The sequence below is a fragment of the Lissotriton helveticus genome, chromosome 2_2 (genome assembly GCF_964261635.1).
Source record: "Lissotriton helveticus chromosome 2_2, aLisHel1.1, whole genome shotgun sequence".
Taxonomy (NCBI): Eukaryota; Metazoa; Chordata; class Amphibia; order Caudata; family Salamandridae; genus Lissotriton; species Lissotriton helveticus.
The window spans coordinates 525,629,562-525,650,050 of NC_136060.1; the positions used below are offsets into that span (position 1 = coordinate 525,629,562).

General features: G+C 44.9%; 1 protein-coding gene across 1 annotated transcript in view; it reads right to left on the bottom strand.

Annotated features, from left to right (window-relative positions):
- Positions 1-9,637: 9,637 nt before the first annotated feature.
- LOC144821935 (alanine--tRNA ligase, mitochondrial-like) overlaps positions 9,638-20,489 on the bottom strand; it is a 189,817-nt gene continuing 178,965 nt past the window's right edge. The window contains exon 22 of the mRNA XM_078679085.1: positions 9,638-10,424. Coding sequence (XP_078535211.1) covers positions 10,245-10,424 — 180 coding nt within the window. The 3' untranslated portion in view covers positions 9,638-10,244. The remainder of the gene's footprint in view (positions 10,425-20,489) is intronic.

A 20,489-nucleotide genomic window follows, 5' to 3' on the forward strand; every position in this document is an offset into this window, starting at 1 on the left:
TATAATGCTTGGCTTATATCTTTATGCATCCTTATGTCCTGCTATGTAATATATGCCTAATTATAATGCTGGGCTTATATCTTTATGCATCCTTATGTCCTGCTATGTAATATATGCCTAATTATAATGCTTGGCTTATATCTTTATGCAGCCTTATGTACTGCTATGTAATATATTCCCAATTATAATGCTTGGCTTATATCTTTATGCAGTCTAATGTCCTGCTATGTAATATATGCCTAATTATAATGCTTGGCTTATATCTTTATGCATCCTTATGTCCTGCTATGTAATATATGCCTAATTATAATGCTTGGCTTATATCTTTATGCAGCCTTATGTCCTGCTATGTAATATATGCCTAATTATAATGCTTGGCTTATATCTTTATGCATCCTTATGTCCTGCTATGTAATATATGCCTAATTATAATGCTTGGCTTATATCTTTATGCAGCCTTATGTACTGCTATGTAATATATTCCCAATTATAATGCTTGGCTTATATCTTTATGCAGTCTAATGTCCTGCTATGTAATATATGCCTAATTATAATGCTTGGCTTATATCTTTATGCATCCTTATGTCCTGCTATGTAATATATGCCTAATTATAATGCTTGGCTTATATCTTTATGCAGCCTTATGTCCTGCTATGTAATATATGCCTAATTATAATGCTTGGCTTATATCTTTATGCATCCTTATGTCCTGCTATGTAATATATGCCTAATTATAATGTGTTGCTTATATCTTTATGCAGCCTTATGTCCTTCTATGTAATATATGCCTAATTTTAATGTTTGCTTATATCTTTATGCAGCCTTATGTCCTGCTATGTAATATATGCCTAATTTTAATGTTTTGCTTATATCTTTATGCATCCTTATGTCCTGCTATGTAATATATGCCCAATTATAATGCTTGGCTTATATCTTTATGCCTACTTATGTCCTGCTATGTAATATATGCCTAATTATAATGCTGGGCTTATATCTTTATGCATCCTTATGTCTTGCCATGTAATATATGCCTAATTATAATGCTTGGCTTATATCTTTATGCAGCCGTATGTCCTGCTATGTAATGCAACTTGTTTTCCCCTGTGTATGTAAAGCGCTCTGATACCCACGGGTGTAGCTAGCGCTGTATAAAATGTATTATTAAATAAATACATTTGACCTCTCGTACGTATACCGCCCTGCCCTCTTTAATAAAAATGTTTTATACTTTAAGGATAGTGTATGGACAAGACGTAAGAAGCACTCGGCTATTAGTTTCACTTAGAAAAAAACCTTTATGTGTCTGTGCAGTGCAGGAACAATGGCCTAATGCCTTCTACATATTAATACAAATACCCCGTGTACTACACAACTATAGGAGTAAACTGCAAGCGCTGCGACTTCGGAACGAGCAAACCGCCGTTCAATATCCTGCGATTCCCGGCAATCTACCCCGGCCCAAAAAATATATTTGTTCTTGTATAATGTAAAGCGCTCGACTATCTTCGGCCGACTTAGTACTATATAAAAATGAGTTTTAAGTTACTTAAAAAATGATTGCGTCTTGAGCATGCTGTTTCAAATTTATATTTATAAGTGGCAAAAAAACGCTATTTTTCAGGTCACGGATACTTATTTTATTGGTTTTGCTCCGCACATTGTAAAAGATAAATCTGCATAATAACCGGAAAACGAACCGTAAATAAATGGTGCACAGGTGTTTAATTCACGTTTCCATCCTACAACAAACATTGGCAAAGTTCATAGTTTTCACCTTTTGACTTTGCCATAGACGACCTCCTGGCTGTGCATTCTATTTTTTGAATGCTGCAAAAAATTTCAAAAATGTATTGCCAATGCTGGGCATCTATAGCCGGTACTCAAAGTCAGTCAAAGAGAAACCAACATTTTCAATAAACCTAAAGTAAACAATAAAAAAATAATGATTGACACCAATGGAGATTTGCTATTCAGAACTTTAACCAATATATATAACCATAGATTTTTGTACATTGCAGACGATGAGACACAATAATGTCCATGTGTCATGTTAAATATAATCAAATACATGATATGGCTTTTATAAGGACGAGATGGTGCACATAATTCTTGTTTACGTCGGATTAAATATATATATCCCAAAACAACAACCTTTTGTCTCTCGTGATAGTCCCGGCCACCATAGCTACTGCGCGAAACATTTTAGCATGCTCTTAATCTTGTCATATAACTAATTAGGCTTGCGGTGATAACTGTACGTATGCACGGCACGGTGCTCCAAAGTCACTTCATTGTGCTACGTGGGGTATAATTGTAAGAAGTCCTAATAGGCAGTTTATAACTTTATTTTTTTTCTCCATGTGTTTTATATAGCACAAACTTGACGCGGTATCGGGTATCAGAGCGCTTTACATAGCACCTGTTGCATTACATGAGGGCACATTCATTTATTGTTAGTGATGGAGCAGATTTCATCTGCAGTGAGGCCTTGTTTTATTTTTTGTTCTACAGACAGACTGCATTTAAATTGCCACGCACATTTTGGTGCAAGTTAAAACCATGGCACATGAAAAACATGAAAGTGAGGCCTAAGTCAGTCTGAAATACTTGTGCTGAATTTACATGTGTTTTTGCAATGTAGAGAAAAGTGGCCTTTTTAGCTTTGAAGATTAATAGAATGGGTTTTTATCTTCCCAGCTCATCCCTTGCAATCTAAATTCACTATTTCTGTCTTAAAAGACTTTGACTTGTTCCATATTTTGATAAACATTTTCAGTTAATAACACCTCTTTTTATAATGTGTGTGAATTAATAATGCACCAAACACCACACAGGGGGCTAAATGCTTTTTGCATGAAAAGCTATCTAAAATACTAAAGCATGTTGCTGTGTGCTGTATTAATTGTGTGTGCTTTTAAAGTTTACACTAAATGCATGAAAATGCTATGTTGCACATTGCACATTTATTTTGCATGTTGTCATAAATAATAGAAAAGCTGCTTGAAACTAATAGCTTGGCTAGGTACACATTTATAAGGGGTATTCGTATGGAGTTGGGAAACATAATAATGTAAATGTAAATGTAGATTGTGCTTATATAGCGCACGGCTACCCGCAGTGGGTGTCCCGGCGCTTGCTTAGGGAACCCGTCCTGATATTCCCCTGTGAGATAGCAGGGTATCCACAAGGTGAAAGTCAGGCATCCCGCCGCGAGGGGCCGTTGTGGAGATTAAGCAAGCTATTGCCCAGAGTCGCAGAGTGTGAACCCGTGAGTCGAGGAGGCACCGGGGCGAGAATTATCGAGTCCGTGGAATTTTTTTAGCCCAAGACCTGCCGAGGCGGGGAATTGAACCCTGGTCCAGGGCCGATCTCAGCTTCCGGGTCTGCCGCCTCTAACCCCTGAGCCACACTTCTCCACTCCACATAATGGGCTGATTTACATGAAATTAATGTTTTCTTTGTGTCCGTTTTATTTTTGGGGCCTACACAAAACATGGCTGCCTGTGAAACCATCAAGGCTATGGCTTGCACTTTAATGAGAAGGGAGCATGCGCAGACTGTGCCAGCTTTCCTGAAGAAGCCAAGGACACTTCAAACTGGATATTCTTGTGATTGTGCCAATGTACAAGTTAGATAAAGTATCCGTCCTGACTGCGCTGTGAAAGGAAGGAAGTAGGAATTAGAATGAAACATTTTTCCTAGTAAAAGTTGCAAACATATAAAATGTATTAAATCATTTGCGCTTCTTTTGTTAAAACTGGTATGCACTAGAATTTTCAATTAGTCAGTAAGGTTAGACCTCATGCCATCATGACTGACCAATCACGTACAAGTTTTCCTGAAAATGCAACATCTTTGTGTAGTCTGCCAAGGATTAGAGTATAAATAATGACCTCTCCGGAGGAGGGGCTGGCTTTCTCAGCTCAGCTGGCTTCTAGGCTCATTAGGGGGGTGTGTGAGCTCTTGAGAGAAGGAACAGATTAGACCAGACATTCTATGGGTTAGGTACGAGAAACGTCCCGGGAGATTGCTGAAGGGCGGAGTTTGCGTCCGAGGAGAGTCAGGGGGAGGTTTCTTGCTTCCACGTCATATTTTGGCACTGCAGGCCACATTCCTTTGAGGTCTTGTGAAGGAGGGGCTGTCTTCCTCTTTAGACACAGACAGACAGAGAGTGCAGCTGATTAAGATAGAATTAGATGCTAAACTTTAAGTTTATGCTTTGACTAATTAATTAGGTCTGAAAAGATTTATTTGACTTGTGCATTTATTTCTCTTAATGGGAGATTTCTGCAAACTATTTAATTATTGATTAGCTTTGCAAGACTATTTTTCTTAGAAACTCTTTAAGAATTGTGACTGAAATTTTGCGCCACATTTTCTTTCTTACATGTAATGCTTATATGCAGACTGTAATTTGTTCTGTATTAATGCTATTTTTCCTGTTTTCAAAATTCTGTAACCTGATTGATATTTTACTAATGAATAAAAGGTCAGAGAAAACTTAACTTTTGACTAGAAAATAAAACCCTTTAAATACTCAACAACTCTCTTTATAGGCTGAAATAATAATTGCATTTTGACTGTTCATCTTTATTTAAAGTCTCCTGAAGGTAATACATGGTGTGAAGGGCCCAACACCTTTTGAGCGGTAAATTAGAGGTAGCATGAGGGTTTTGCATTGAGAAACTACCAGAAGAAATTACCGCTCCATCATTAAGGAAGGGGAGATTAAGGGCCATATGTAGGTAAATACTATTTACCGATTCTAAAGTACTGAATTTTACCGATTCGGTATTTCAGAATCGGTGAATGGTATGTAGCTAAAAATTCAGTAAATATGGCCGATTCGGTAATATTCGGTATTTACCAAATCGGTAATTCCCATTCATTCCTATGGGACTTTAGGCCCATAGGAATGAATGGGAAGCCATTCACTATTACCGATTCGGTAAATACCGAATCAGTAATAGGGGGATCACAATCAAGGGTGGCAGGGTGTCACATTGACACCCTGTTGCATCCCTGAATCGTGCATGGGTGCACACGTGGCACACATACATGCCCTAAGAGCATGTATGTCTGCCACTTGGCACTGTTGAAAAAGCACAAACTTGCTTTTTCAAAGGTTTTCGATATTTACCACCAACTTGTAGTTGGTGGTAAATAACGAATCCTTATAGCACATAAGCACTCTTAAATGTGCTTCCTACATACCGAATTTGGTAAATAATGATTCGGTAAATACAGAATCGGTAAATACCGATTCTGTATTTACCGAATCATCACCTACGTTGGAAATGGCTCAATACTGGTCAGTAAGTCTGAAATTTACTGAATTTCGGGTTTACTGACCGGTAATGAGCCACCTACATTGGGCCCTAAGTGATTTGCCCAGATTCACAGGATGTTCAGCGTCATTGCCGAGACTCAAACCCTGTTCCCCAGATTCGAGGTCGACGGCCCTAGCCGTTAGACTAACTCCTCTCCCCAACTTGACTCAGTGGCAATATGAGGGGTTCTCTAAAGCACTGATATCATGATTTTACTTCGGTAAAGAAAGAGCAACATGGCTCAATGCTGTTGTTCCCCACCAAAATAATGTTGGTATTAAATAGTGTACCTGCACGTTCTCTGACTGCAAGACCAACCTATCATGCACTGGAAGAGGAGTATTATTGTTATGTTGTCCCTTGAGCCTTAGAGCTCATATTTTTCTTCAGACCAAGCGTTGTCGTATTGGATCCTACTATCATATTTTGATGTTGAACAGTTTTTTCCTCCTTTCAGCTTGAATGGTTGATGCAGCAATCCTCTTCTTTTAAGCCATGCAAATCGTGTCACTGAACACTTGTAGAAGCTCTCTTGTTTGGACACAAACTGCCAGGGTTCACTGAGCCAATAATTCCCTTGGGCTGATCAGGAGAATCTTTCCTGACACCTTTGAATCTACGGTGTGCCACTACTCTCCCTAGGTTCCATACAAACACACCAATGTGCACACAAGCCGACCTACATACATGTGCTTAAGTCGAGTGGAATGAACGAACGACTTTCCTACGGTAACGCTCTTTCTGGTGGATGCTCATCCTACCTGCAGTTTCCTCACCTTGAATATCCCAGGCGCTTCTCTGGATCTCGAAATGTCTGGCAGAGCTCCGCAGCGCCGGCTCTGTTTCGATGACACGGAGTCGTGGTGACTGGTGCCTTCGACATAGGTCCAGAGCTTCTCTCTCTTAATACTTACATTTCAAAAATTACCAAAATCTATAAAAATCAACAGTTCATGTTTCTAAATTGTTGTCTACGAAAACTTTACACATGCATCTGATGAAGGACACATGGATTGGCAAAGACTGTTTGCCCAGCTCTGCCTCACTGGCCAGTTGTGACTGGTCTAGTAAACGTCATACCCAGGGCTGGCTTTAGGGATGTGTGGCCGCATCTGACGCAGAGCTGGCTGGCGCTGCATTTAGAAATCACTTATGCTGCAGAGCTCCTTGTGTATCCAGCAGTTTTCAGGCAACAATAAAGATGTTGAGATAACTCTGGTGATTAATGCTCCTGCTGCAGAGAGAACAGAGTGTTGTGCTGGGACGCTCAAGGGCAGCCATGCGCTTTAGAAATTCTTTTTCATTTCATTTCATTTCATTTCATTTCGTCTAGTGGCAGCTTTGACTCATCATGACGCAGCTGGTGCTAGCCATCAATAATGATGGAGATGAGGTGGCAGCCCGGTTTCAGGAAGGCATGTTGGCAATTAAGGAGTGGATGGCCTGCAACTGTTTAAGGCTGAACTCCGAGAAAACGGAGGTGATCATTTTTGGTAAACTTCTTCCCATCTGGTCATCAATCTGGTGGCCTCCGTTGCTCGGGGTGCTACCGTCTCCGGTGCAGAAGGTGCGAAATCTTGGAGTTATCTTCGATGAGAGATTAAACTTCACTAACCATGCCCATCAAGTAGCCTCCACTGCATTTTTCAAACTCAAACTACTAAGAAAAATACTTCCATTGCTCTCAGACAATGGAGGAAAAACGGTGGTGAGCTCACTGGTACTATCCGCCTTGGACTACTGTAACGGTTTATTCTTGAATGCTCAAGCTAGGGTGGTTGCTAAGCTACAACTGGTCCAGAATGCGGCAGCAAGGCTGCTGTCTGGGACCCCCAAATATAAACCGATTAAACAGGTAATCAGGAGTTATCACTGGTTGACGGTGAAAGATAGGATTACTTTTAAGACACTGTGCCTCACCTTTAAAGCCATCCATCAGCTAGGGCCGGCGTTCCTTAAACAGAAGCTCATGTTTTACCGCCCCAGTCGACAATTAAGGTCAACAAATGCATTCCATCTTATTGTGCCAAGAACAAAGACAGTCACTTGGGGAGACAGATGCTTCACCAAGGCTGCAGCCAAACTTTGGAACACGCTTCCACTAGAAATTAGATCCACTCCCACATTGTTACAATTTAGAAAATTGTTGAAGACATGGCTGTTTGACCAATAAGCTTCTCTTCCACCGTTACTATTTTCATGAAGAAAACGGCAAATGGAGTATTTTGAGGTACCTGTGAGTCTCAGCGCCAAGACGCCCAAGGGCATATGATGCGCTTTATAAATCTTAAAAATAAATAAATCATAGAGAAATGCAGAGGGTTAATGTGCTTGCTGCAAAGAAAATGTATCATGGAGATCACAGACTTGTATTTTATGTGGATAACTCAGTGGGTTACTGCTTTTGTCACAGAGATCCTTTTGTTACCTGTAGTTCACAAGTTACAATCCTTCTAATACAGCACAGTGACCTATGAACTGTCATCAAAGAGCTGCATGTAAACTGCATGGTATAATAAGAACATTATGTTTTTCCCCCAGTCTTACATTATCCTAATGCAGATAATAATAGTTCTTTTGGGTAGAAAACCATTCTTATTAGTAAATTCAATCCCAACCACTGTGGCATGTTTAAAATCCTGAGTCTGTCCTCTCCAGACCAAACACTCTTAAAACATACTGCCTACCAGTATGGATGAAATGTGACTCCTGCGCCTTATAGTCCTCACTGCCTTATGTACCATTTCCAATCGACTGATGTGAACATAGTCATTGTCTCTGTATAATGTGTGTGATGTAAAGTGCTCTGACACCTCACACAGTGCTATAAAACAAATAAAATGCATGTGAGAGAGAGGCTGTGGAGAGATGAGGGGCACTGGTGGAGGGTGGTAGAGAGGGAATCTGTGGACTATGAGATTGCACCTCCAGGCGCTACCACGGTACCGCCGGCCCTGGTCCTATAAGAGCATGTTTGGGAGCGGTCTCACTGGGCACGAGTATACTTTTGTGGCAAGAATAATAAAGGATATCAGAGAGAAAGACTCAACGCCTCTCCAAGGTGCCACTACTCATGGTACCAGTGGAGTAGTAATATTTACAAAATACCAGTCCCTGCCAGTGGTGGCGCACAGCGACCTTCACACGGCTTCAAGGATAGCTGTAAAGATGGCGGCGGCGTGTGTGGGGTTCTCCACTGGGCCAGTGTGAGTAGTCATGGCAGAGGGCAACATATTGTTTGAGGAGGAGGCTCAAAAACTCCTCAGATCCCAAATCATAGCTAGGCCTGGGTGGTAAATTCCGTTCCATTCGCGGAATTTGGGTAATTTTGCAGAGAACGCGAAATTTCCCAAAATTCTGCATTCCGCAAAATGTTTTGCTTGTTCGCGGTCACAAAATGCGTGTTCACAAGATATTTCCCCCGAGCACGCAAACAGCGATTGCGAACAGTAAAAAAGCTTCACGAACAAGCAATCCCACGTGTTCGCGGAATTTCTGCGTGTTCGCAGAGATTTTTTACCGTTTCGCAGAGATTTGCATAACGCGATTACGCAAATTCCACCCACCCCTAATCATAGAGCAGCACAGTAACATGGGGAAGGCAACCATGTCTGACCACCAGAGGCGCGACTCAGAAAGACTTATGCACAGCTACGGTCAACTTAGGTAAATAAAATGCAAACTTTGTAGATGGAAATTTCTATAATCATAATTCACAGAATCAGGATTTGCTAGTTTTTTTGTACGCAACGGGCATTATGAGAATTTTGTCGGATTTCTGAAACCTCCACATTCACACGTGTGGCTGTAAGACGTGTGGATGGTCCCGGGTGGTTCCACCTCTAAAATGTAATCAACACTCACAGCTCATAAGGTTGTGGGCCTTCGAAAAAAAATGAGAAAATGGAAATACTTGCAAAATGACTCCTTTCCAGGGCAGGAGTAAGTGTGATTTCAAGCTGGGGCTTGGGGCAAATGTTTTCCCCACTCAGAAGAAACAAAATAGAGTTGCACGAGTTAGTAAACATTTGCAACAAATTTCAAAATAGTGTATATTCCAACTAGTGGAAATATAGCAATTACAAATGTTAGGTATGAGGGTGCCCAGGAGAAGCTACACCTGACACAGTTTTTCACAAGGACACCTCTTGGACAGTTGCTTCAGTCCTAGGAATAAACCCACAGAAGCAAACTGCAACCCTTTTAACTTACCTATTATCTTTAGGAAATCAGGACGTTACACTGCAGGTCCTCAAAACTTTTTTTTGCTCTGGAGACATTGAAGAACTGATACTGAGCGTTCAAAATAAAAGGTGATGGGAAACATTTTATTGCATTAATTAATACAAGACTTGGGAACAGTCCTCCACCTTGAGGAGACACAGTGCTTGACATACCTGCAGTGTCCTCATGGGTGTGACCCTTCATGTACCTTTGATTTCAGGAGAACAAGATGTTATAATCCGGTTCAGGGATTCAGTGTAACAAAGTGCAGTGTGACGATTGGAGAGCAGGGCTGAATCTCCATTTCAGAAGTTGCTTCCAAAACATGCTACAGTGCTGTTCTTTATTTATTTGTTTTTCTTACTGTGAACAGACTTTCTTGCCCGGCGGCAGGGCCAACGATGACGTAGGCCGGAGAACGCAGAGCCCAAGAGTAAGTACATCGATCCTTCCCTTTGCAGCCGAAACCTGTCAATGAACCGGTTTCCCAGTCGCGAAACCGGTTTCTCAGTCGTGGTCAGTGTTATGACACAGCCTGGCAAAGGATGTGTGTCCCTTGATATCCAAATGACAGGGTTTAGAAGCGGTGTCCTTTCTAGATACCAGAACGACCTTCACAGGGTGGGTGTGTGTTGCTTCTCCAACACGACGTTTCGACTTGCATTCGATTTTTTCAGGCTTCTTCAGGGCTCATGAGCCAGATTCCTGGAGCTTCGCCTTTGCGCACGCCAGAGCAGCACACAGAATAGTGTCCACGTTGCTGGTGCTACCTGTCCCCTTGGCCACAACGTCAGAGCCACCAGCGCTTCCTTCCATCTGACCGCAGACCTCCAGGGCCCAATCAGCTGCTGATAACCTGTGCACTGAGGCCTAGAACAGATATGAAGAGAAGAGATACTGCTTTGAGAATTGTGGATACCATGTGAACACACCTACTAATGCTATCCTAAAGTGTGCATCTAATGCACTTTGCACTTGAGCACCCTGGGATCCCTGCATAGTTACAGCAGCAGCACTAGCTTCATTTATACTGCTTGTTTATTACCTGTAAATAGTAGGTTGGTCAGTGGGTTATTGGACCTGCGCAGAGGTTTGTGTTTGTTACCATTTTTATTTGCCAATCATGGTGCAAGATAAAATAGTTAGTTAGTGCACCTATAGTTTTCAGTGAGTTACTTGACGTACAGCAGAGGGATGTGTTTAATACATTATATTTGTCAGGTTTCCACAGTGTGAGATGAGACAGTGGGTTAGTGCACCTGCTGCAGAGAAGTTAGTATAACTGGAGGTAATTATTTAGGTATCTGCTGGAAAACATCAGACTAGGGACGAAAAGATGCCCAAAAAAAAACAAGCAAGGCAACAGGCCTTCTCCATCTCTGCACCCATCATTAAGGGGGACCAGCCCAGAGCTGCTCCACATAAGTAAAGAGCTGAAGACACCTATTTGAATTACACTACATCACAGTGCAGTAGTAGTAGACCATTGCTTTCCGACACCATCTACTCCTCCAATAATACATTGAATGTATTTTTTACCTTTGACCTTGTGCAGTGCTCAGCTACCTTTACCCTAGGTTCACACAAACACCACATCATCTATGATGAAATAACTGCTACCACACCCATCTGACCCGACTGGTCATATTGTGTTTGTGTCATGAACACGAGCTCAGGGTGTAAAGTGCCAGCCATACAGAGTTACAGATTACCTTCAGGTTAAACACAGATTGATATTGAATAACCAAAGGCGTCAATCCACCAACTGCAGAGATATCTTTGTACGCTCCAGCCATTCATTTTGGGTGTAGTAGGTAAGATGTCCCGGAGAGGTAAGGCACCTACGGCCAGATGTACAAAGGTTTTTTTGTTCACAAATGACCAGATTTGCAAAATTGGTTCGTTTGCGAATAAAAAAAGGCCTTTTCCAATGTACAGAGACCCACTTTGCGATTTAGTAACTTATCACTAAATCACAATTTGGGATTGCGATTCTTTATCAGGAAAGGGCGTGTTTAGGGCATCCCTTCCTAATACCGAATCACAGTGGTATGTGTGAATGTTTTGCGAATGAAAGGTGGTCGCAAAACATTTGCTTTTTTTTATATTCTATTTATAATTTTCAAATAGCAAACATAGGGGCAGATGTATCAAGCCTTTTGCGATTCGCAAAGCGACTCGCAAAAGGCATTTTTGCATTTTTTGAAATGTAGGGAAAAAATCGCAAAACAAGGAATTGCAATAATTTGCGATTCCTTATTTTGCTTAAGCATTTAAGGAATCGCAAATTTTGCGATTCCTTAAATGCGATATATGTAACTTTTTGAGATTGCGAATTTGGGTTAAGAAATCGCAAATTACCACCAACTTGTAGTTGGTGGTAATGTGCGATTTCTTTTAAAAATGCCCTATTTGGCATTTGTGAGGGTGGCATGTGACGTACATACATGCCCATAGGGCATGTATGTGCGCCACATGCACACACATGTAAATTTCAGGGGTGCAGCAGGGTGTCTTTGAGACACCCCTGCACCCTAGAAATAATTCTCAAATTGCGATTAGCAAATTGCGAATTCGCAGTTTGAGAATTATTTCACAATCAGGAGGCCCATAGGAATGCATGGGAAATTATTCCCTAATTGCGAATTCGCAAATAAGGAAGATTAAGAAATCGCTAAAAAATAGCGATTTTCTACATACATTCCATTTGGCGATTTCTAAATAGCGATTCCTTAAAAATCGCTATTTAGATATCGCAAAATGGAATCTTGATACATCTGCCCCATAAATAATGCAGCACAAGTTGTCATATGTCACACAAGATAAGCAAAAGTGGTCCATATTATAAACTTACATCCACGCAGTTTACAATAAAGTTGATCCTGGAAGCTACTTCAAGTAGGTGGTAACCCATTCGTAAACAGGAAGGGGTCCACAGGGGACCAGTTCTCATTTGTGAATGGTAGTGAAAACATTTTTTAAAACACCTTCAAGAACACGCAGCGCCATGCAAAACAATTGTTTACACATGCTATTGTTGAAAAATGCCTGCACACGCTACTGTTTTTAAAATTGAAATGCCGCTGGAAACATGAAGCGGGTGTCCCTGAAGAGACCTCGGGAGCGAGAGAGGAAGGTGATAGGGCAGAGCAGCAAATGGCTGCAAAAGGAGGAATGAGGAAGTGTTGCCGCCTGTTTAAGCAAAAGGCCGAGTTTGTGTGCTCATAATGCGTAGCGGGATGGGGGAAGCAAAAACAGCTTTAACCCGTTCCGTGCAGCCGTCGGCCATTGGCCGACGGCAGCACTACCTCCCCAGTGCTGCTGTTGGCCAATGGCCGACGCGGCCCGCCCATTTGCGGCCGCCGTTAATGCGTTACGGAATTCTTCAGCAGAGCAAAAGAGAGCCGGCTATGCTTCAAAAAAGTCGGTTTACTCATGCTACTGTTCAAAAATAGAAATGCTGTTGGAAACATGAAGAGTGGCAATGCCGTGTGGGGCAATGAAGGAGGGGGAAGTGCACGGAACATCACCCTCGTAAGCATCTGTTCAGGTTGGGGGAAGTGTGTAACTGTGCTTTCAGCGTAACAAACAGAACTGCTGACTTTGGCCCTAGGGAACTAGGTTCTAGTCTATTAAAGGCCCTCTCCAGCGTTAAAGGCCCTGAGCCGAAGACGAGGGACTTTAACGAGACAGCGGGACTTTAATAGCCGGTATAGCCCTGCTACGAAGGGCTATAAGGCTATTAGAACATTCTGCCACTAGAGGGCAGAATGTTCTAACAAATTAAACAAAGGGTTCTCGAAGCTCGAGGGGATATAAATCCCCTCGAGCTTCGAGAAGCCTTTGTAGAACATTGGAATGTTGCTCTGCGGGCCTTTACCGGCCCGTAGAAGCAGGGAGCACTCCATTGTCTGCAATGGAGCTCCCAACATTCCAATGCTCTAATTAAACTTATAATAATTATTGTTAAATAATATTAAACAATACCACCAAAAGAAAACAAGTGGGAAGTGCACCGTGCCCTGAGATGCAAAATGTGTGTGCCAATGCAGGAGAGGGAAGTACACGGAACAGGCACCCTCAGAAGCAACTGATGAGTTAGAGTTGGGGGAAGTGCGTAGCTGTGCCTCCAACGCCAGCTACCACGAAAAAGGTATTAACAAAAGAGTGCTTCGAAACAGTAAGTACAACGTACAGAGTAATGTTACATGTAAAAGGGGCTGTCCGATTGGAAGGTAACAACAGAAGAGAGGGAGGTATTAAACAGGAAGAATGAGGGACTACCAAAAAAATAAACCAACAAACTTACAAGAATTCTGAAAGACAGTGCAAGGAGACAATAAAATGTATGAGCGGAAAATGGACGGAGCTTAATACAACAGGTCTCGAAGAGATAGCGCACGTGCTGCCTAGGCAAGACCAAAAAATTAAAAGAACATTTTTCGTTTTTTTTTTTTTATGTAGATTTAGAGAGCATCATAGGTTAAAGTTTAGCTCTCTGTGCATCCAGAGGAGCAGGTAACTAGGTTCATTCTGCAAAACTGCAACAGGAAGGGGAGTGTGCTTCCTGCAGCCTTCATCTGATGCCAATCATTACAGCTAAGGTGTAAGATAACCTGTGAGTTCTGTGTACCACAGGAGGATAGAAATAACCTTCCTACTGCATAATAAGAGTCAACAGGTTAATGCACCTGCTGTACGTGGGACACAGAAAGAGACCTGGTGTCTCGCTGGTGAACCTATGTTCTGGCATTAATGGCGGTCACACATAGCCTTATTAACCCTACACCTCGGCACACACCATTCCTTTTTTGCACTCCTTTTTATTCACAATGGCATTACTGAGGGGGATTGTGCACTTGGTGTCCCAGAGGCGGGTCGAGGCCAACTCTCATGCAGCTTCACTTCTGCCCAAGCCCAAGGGAAGGCAGTCGTGCTTGACAGAGGTACGCAGCCATGGTGACGGGAGGGCAGATTCGCAGAATTTGGGGCTCCCAGGCATAGAGTTGAAGAAGTAGCACAAAAGGCCAAATCTCTTGCAGCTCACACAGATGTAAGGTATAAACCCCTCAACCCCACCAGAATGGTCTCACTGGTTACAAATGACCAGATCAGCATTTTTAATATTATTTAACTAAAAAAGGTCAGATGTCATCACCAAGTCCACTAATACCAAAAACATTGGTATATATGTAAGGGGGTCTGCAAACTGAAAGATTCTAGAAATTCAGTAAGAAGAATCAGCCAAGACCATCCAAGACCACAGCCCGTCAACCACCACCAGACCCACCCACATTACTGTGGAGGCACCAGACCCACCCACATTACTGTGGAGGCACCAGACCCACCCACATTACTGAGGGGGCACCAGACCTACCCACATTACTGTGGAGGCACCAGACCCACCCACTTTACTGTGGAGGCATCAGACCCACCCACATTACTGTGGAGGCACCAGACCCACCCACATTACTGAGGGGGCACCAGACCCACCCACATTACTGTGGAGGCACCAGACCCACCCACATTACTGTGGAGGCACCAGACCCACCCACATTACTGTGGAGGTACCAGACCCACCCACATTACTGAGGGGGCACCAGACCCACCCACATTACTGTGGAGGTACCAGACCCACCCACTTTACTGTGGAGGCATCAGACCCACCCACATTACTGCGGTGGCACCAGACCCAACCACATTACTGTGGAGACACCAGACCCACCCACATTACTGTGGAGGCACCGGACCCACCCACATTACTGTGGAGGTACTAGACCCACCCACATTACTGTGGAGGCACCAGACCCACCCACATTACTGTGGAGGCACCAGACCCACCCACTTAACTGTGGAGGCACCAGACCCACCCACATTACTGAGGGGGCACCAGACCCACCCACATTACTGAGGGGGCACCAGACCCACCCACTTGACTGTGGAGGCACCAGACCCACCCACTTTACCGTGGAGGCACCAGACCCACCCAAATTACTGTGGAGGCACCAGACCCACCCACATTACTGTGGAGGTACCAGACCCACCCAAATTACTGTGGAGGCACCAGACCCACCCACATTACTGTGGAGGCACCAGACCCTCCCACATTACTGTGGAGGAACCAGACCCACCCACATTACAGTGGTGGCACCAGACCCACCCACTTTACTGTGGAGGTATCAGACCCACCCACATTACTGCGGTGGCAGCACCAGACCCACCCACATTACTGTGGAGACACCAGACCCACCCACTTTACTGTGGAGGCACCAGACCCACCCACAATACGGCGGCAGCACCAGACCCACCCACATTACTGTGGATGCACCAGACCCACCCACATTACCATGGTGGCACCAGACCCCCCCACCCACATTACTGTGGTGGCGTCAGACCCTCCCACATTTCTGTAGCGGCATCAGACCCTCCCACATTACTGTGGTGGCTTCTTTTTTGAGTCTAAGATGTTAGCTCTGTGGTAAACAGCAGGGATTTTGCTCTGTGGCCACTGCCCCAGTACCGCTCCTCGGTGCAAGTTCCCAATCCCCATCAACCAAGCACTGGAGGAACCCGAACCACTGTTCTGGAAACAAGTCCTATTTACTATCAAAAGAAAACTCTTTAGGTCTCTGATCCAAACTTACCTCGTTCTTGGCTAGTGATCCCTCCGTCTGTGTACTAATTAGCATTACGGATATCAGGACTATAGTCATGAGTTCCAGTTTTAAAATGGGCACTGCACTAACCCTGGGCGCAGTTCTACGCTACGCTCGCGGGGCGTGCATAGTTTGCGCTACTATGCGAATTGCATGTAGTACAGTGCAAAAACGGGTAGCGGGCATTTTTTGCTTGCTCGCGGTCCTCAGCGTCAAGTTGGCGACCGCGAGCTGCCAAAATCAACATCCCGGCGAGACTTTTTCCTTGTTTGCGATCAGCAACATCAAGTTACCGATCGCGAGCGTGGAGAATAACGCTCCAGGGAGATTCTCAACACGGGGAGGTCAGGTTTCTCATTACGAGTGGTCGCGTATGCTTGCAACCGCTCTCGATCAGAAACTACCAGTACGCGTTGAGAAAGCTGCCGCTCGTGTACATATCTACTCGAGCGACAGAAAAGAACAGCTTGCCCTGTGCCAGATGCCATTTGCAATGATTGCACAGTGCAGACAAGCATCCGGCACTGTGCAATCAGTGCAAACAGCATTTCACTACGGCACTATGCAGTTCGCGTAGTTACGTGTAGCGCGAAGTGCACTTCGCGTAGCTATGCGTAGTGCTACTACGCAAACTACGCCCAGGGTTACACTGCACTCCCATGGCCATAAAGCATGCTCTTTTCTAGGTGAGTCTGCCAGTGCTCTGTTCTAGGTGTGGTCTGTCAGTGCTCTGTTCCAGGTGTAGACTGTCAGTACTCTGTTCTTGGTGTGGTCTGTCAGTGCTCTGTTTAAGGTGTGGTCTGTCAGTGCTCTTTTCTAGGCGTGGTCTGTCAGTGCTCTGTTCTAGGTGAGGTTTGTCAGTGCTCTGTTCTAGGTGAGGTTTGTCAGTGCTCTGTTCTAGGTGAGGTTTGTCAGTACTCTGTTCTAGGTGCGGTCTGTCAGTGCTCTGTTCTAGGTGTGGTCTGTCAGTGTTCTGTTCAAGGTGTGTTTTGACAGTGCTCTGTTCTAGGTGTAACCTGTCAGTGTTTTGTTCTAGGTGTGGTCTGCCAGTGCTCTGTTCTATCAGTGCTCTGTTCTAGGTGTAGCCTGTCAATGTTCTGTTCTAGGTGTGGTTTGCCAGTGCTCTGTTCTGTCAGTGTTCTGTTCTAGGTGTAGCCTGTCAGTGTTCTGTTCTAGGTGTGGTCTGTCAGTGCTCTGTTCTAGGTGTGGTCTGCCAGTGCTCTCTTCTAGGTGCGGTCTGTCGGTGCTCTGTTCTAGGTGTGGTCTGTCAGTGCTCTGTTCTAGGTGTGGTCTGTCAGTGCTCTGTTCTAGGTGTGGTCTGTCAGTGCTCTGTTCTAGGTGCGGTCTGCCAGTGCTCTGTTCTAGGTGCGGTCTGTCAGCGCTCTGTTCTAGGTGTGGTCTGTTAGTGCTCTGTTCTAGACGTGGTCTATCAGTGCTCTGTTCTAGGTGTGGTCTGTCAGTGTTCTGTTCAAGGTGTGTTCTGACAGTGCTCTGTTCTAGGTGTAACCTGTCAGTGTTTTGTTCTAGGTGTGGTCTGTCAGTGCTCTGTTCTAGGTGTAGCCTGTCAGTGCTCTGTTCTAGGTGTAGCCTGTCAGAGCTCTGTTCTAGGTGTAGCCTGTCAGTGCTCTGTTCTAGGTGTGGTATGACGGTGCTCTGTTCTAGGTGTAGCCTGTCAGTGCTCTGTTCTAGGTGTGGTCTGACGGTGCTCTGTTCTAGGTGCAGTCTGTCAGTGCTCTGTTCTAGGTGTGGTCTGTCAGTGCTCTGTTCTAGGTGCATTCTGTCTGTGCTCTGTTCTAGGTGTAGCCTGTCAGTGTTCTGTTCTAGGTGGCATCGATTCTCCTGCGGTCTGTGCTGTCGCCTGGGTGGAGGGCTCTGCTGTCGTCTTTAATATGAAGCCCCCCACTGTCTCCAGGGCTCCCCCTACATAAACATGGTGCACACTATTCTCACTGTAGAGTAAGGAAAAGTGCTGTAGGGAGTGTATTGCATCAGGTTTAAATATGTCGGTTCTGTTGGGTGTGTTGAGACGCGCTCGTCATAAATCTGTGATGTCAGTAAGGCTGCCCCCACTGCGAAGCCACGGACGTCAACCCATCCCAGGAACTCTGCGACAAGCTCAACTCCTACTTCCATCTAAAGATCAAGGCCCTCTACGACAACTTCAGCGAACCAGCACCGGACACTACCCACCTACTCACCGCAGCTGATAAGCCAAACATCACATCCTGGGGTCCCAGAACCGTCGAACTCATCACCACGGCCATAAAGAAAACCCCCTCAGGAACCCCAACGGACCCCTGCCCACCGCACATCTCCCACAGGGCCACCGCTGTCATCGCACCCGAACTACGACAGATGATCAACACCTCCCTCAGATCCAACATCTGCCCAGACGACTGGAAACGGGCGGAGGTGAAACCCCTCCTCAAGAAACCAACAGCCGACCCAAGAGACCTGAAAAACTACCGGCCCATCTCCCTCCTCCCTTTCGCGGCCAAAGTCACCGAGAGACTCGTGAATGCCAAATTGACCGCCTTCATTGAAGAGAACTCCATCCTAGACGCCTTCTAGTCCGGATTCCGCAGCAACCACAGCATTGAGATCGCTCTCCTTGCCGCCGCGGATGACATCCGCATGCTACTAGACCAGGGACACACTGCGGCCCTCATCCTTCTAGACCTCTCCGCAGCCTTCGACAACGTCTCACATTGCATGCTCGCAGCCAGACTTCACGACGCTGGCATACAAGGAGCCGCCCTCGACTGGATCCAATCCTTCCTCTCCGGCAGAACCCAGAGGATTCGACTCCCTCCCTTCCTCTCCGAACCCACAGAAATCAACTGCGGAGTACCCCAGGGATCATCGCTCAGCCCCACGCTTTTCAACATCTACACGGCCCCCCTCGCCACCATCGTCAGACAGCATGGACTCAGCATTATTGTCAGGATCTAGCTCCATACCGCGCCTACCTGAACTACAACTCCCAAGACATGCGGGCCAATAACTACAGGTCCCATGCTCTTTTGCGGTACAGGATATAGCGGGGCGGGACTAGGGAACAGTGCTCGTGATTTTGTTTGTTCCGGAGGATTCATCTGTTTCCCGTTCTGTTCCTGAAAGCCCTGTACGTGACGGAACAGAGAACTCTGAGGTTCCAGTGGCGCCTAGAAGGGAGAACAGTCGGGTAATGTGTTCGCGCTACTAGCGCATCGTTTGTGTTAACTGGTACCAGCTCGGGGAATTCCCGCCCGAGTCATTTCTGAGCCTCGCGGCTGCGAGGGACAGTCACGGTTCTTGTTTGGTTCTATATTGTTGGTTTGCCTAACAGATGCCAGCAACCCCCGGATGGGGATTGTATTTTTTTTGATCTAGTGACGGATTGCAGGGGGCAGTCCTCCGCAATGCCGGCACGAAAAAGTACTACAGGATGTTGATTTAAACCTAGTGGATTACAAATACTAAAGCGGATGTTAGTAGTGAGTTTAACTACATCATGCCGTGTTTAGTTTCTTTTGGAAACTAGAGGTTCTATCTGGGACTTGCCTTACGTTTTCCTAGCAGAGGAGGAATCTGCTTGTTTTCTTTGAGGTGACCTCCGTCAACACTCCTTACTGTACATATTAGAGGTAGCTTACATTACATTGCAGGGTATGTATCCAGAGTGACAGCTTCAAATAGGAAGGTCATTGTTTCATTTGCCTGATCATAATCGTGCTTCTTGTGTTGTGCAGGGGCAGGAGGGACAAAGAAGATACTGCTGTATGAAGGGGCAAACACGTGTATCATTACAGGTGAATCAGGTTGCGTTACATGTAGTGAGAATGTAATGAGAGTAGCATTTAGAACATTATTAATGCGTGTGTATTTCTCTTGCAGCTTCTTATCCCCCGCTGTCCCTTCCTTCTATCTTTTCTTTTGTTTTTTTTCCCTTTTTGGGGTTTTTCCCTCACCGTATCACCTGAACACCCTGTGATATACAGTCGGGGTGTTCGAAAGGTCCGGAGGTGGAGCATTGCTTCTGCATGCGGATCCTGCGGAGTGTGATCCTGACAATTATATCTTATGCCGACGACGTCCAGCTCATCCTCTCACTCACGAAAAACCCTGAAGACACCAGCCTCTGCTTCCAGGAAAGAATGAAAAACGTGGCAGCATGGATGCAAGTCAGCTGTTTGAAGCTCAACTTAGAGAAGACCGAGGTCCTCATCCTCGGACCCTGCATCTCCACCTGGGACATCACCTGGTGGCCCCCGCCATCGGGAACCCAACCACCCCGACA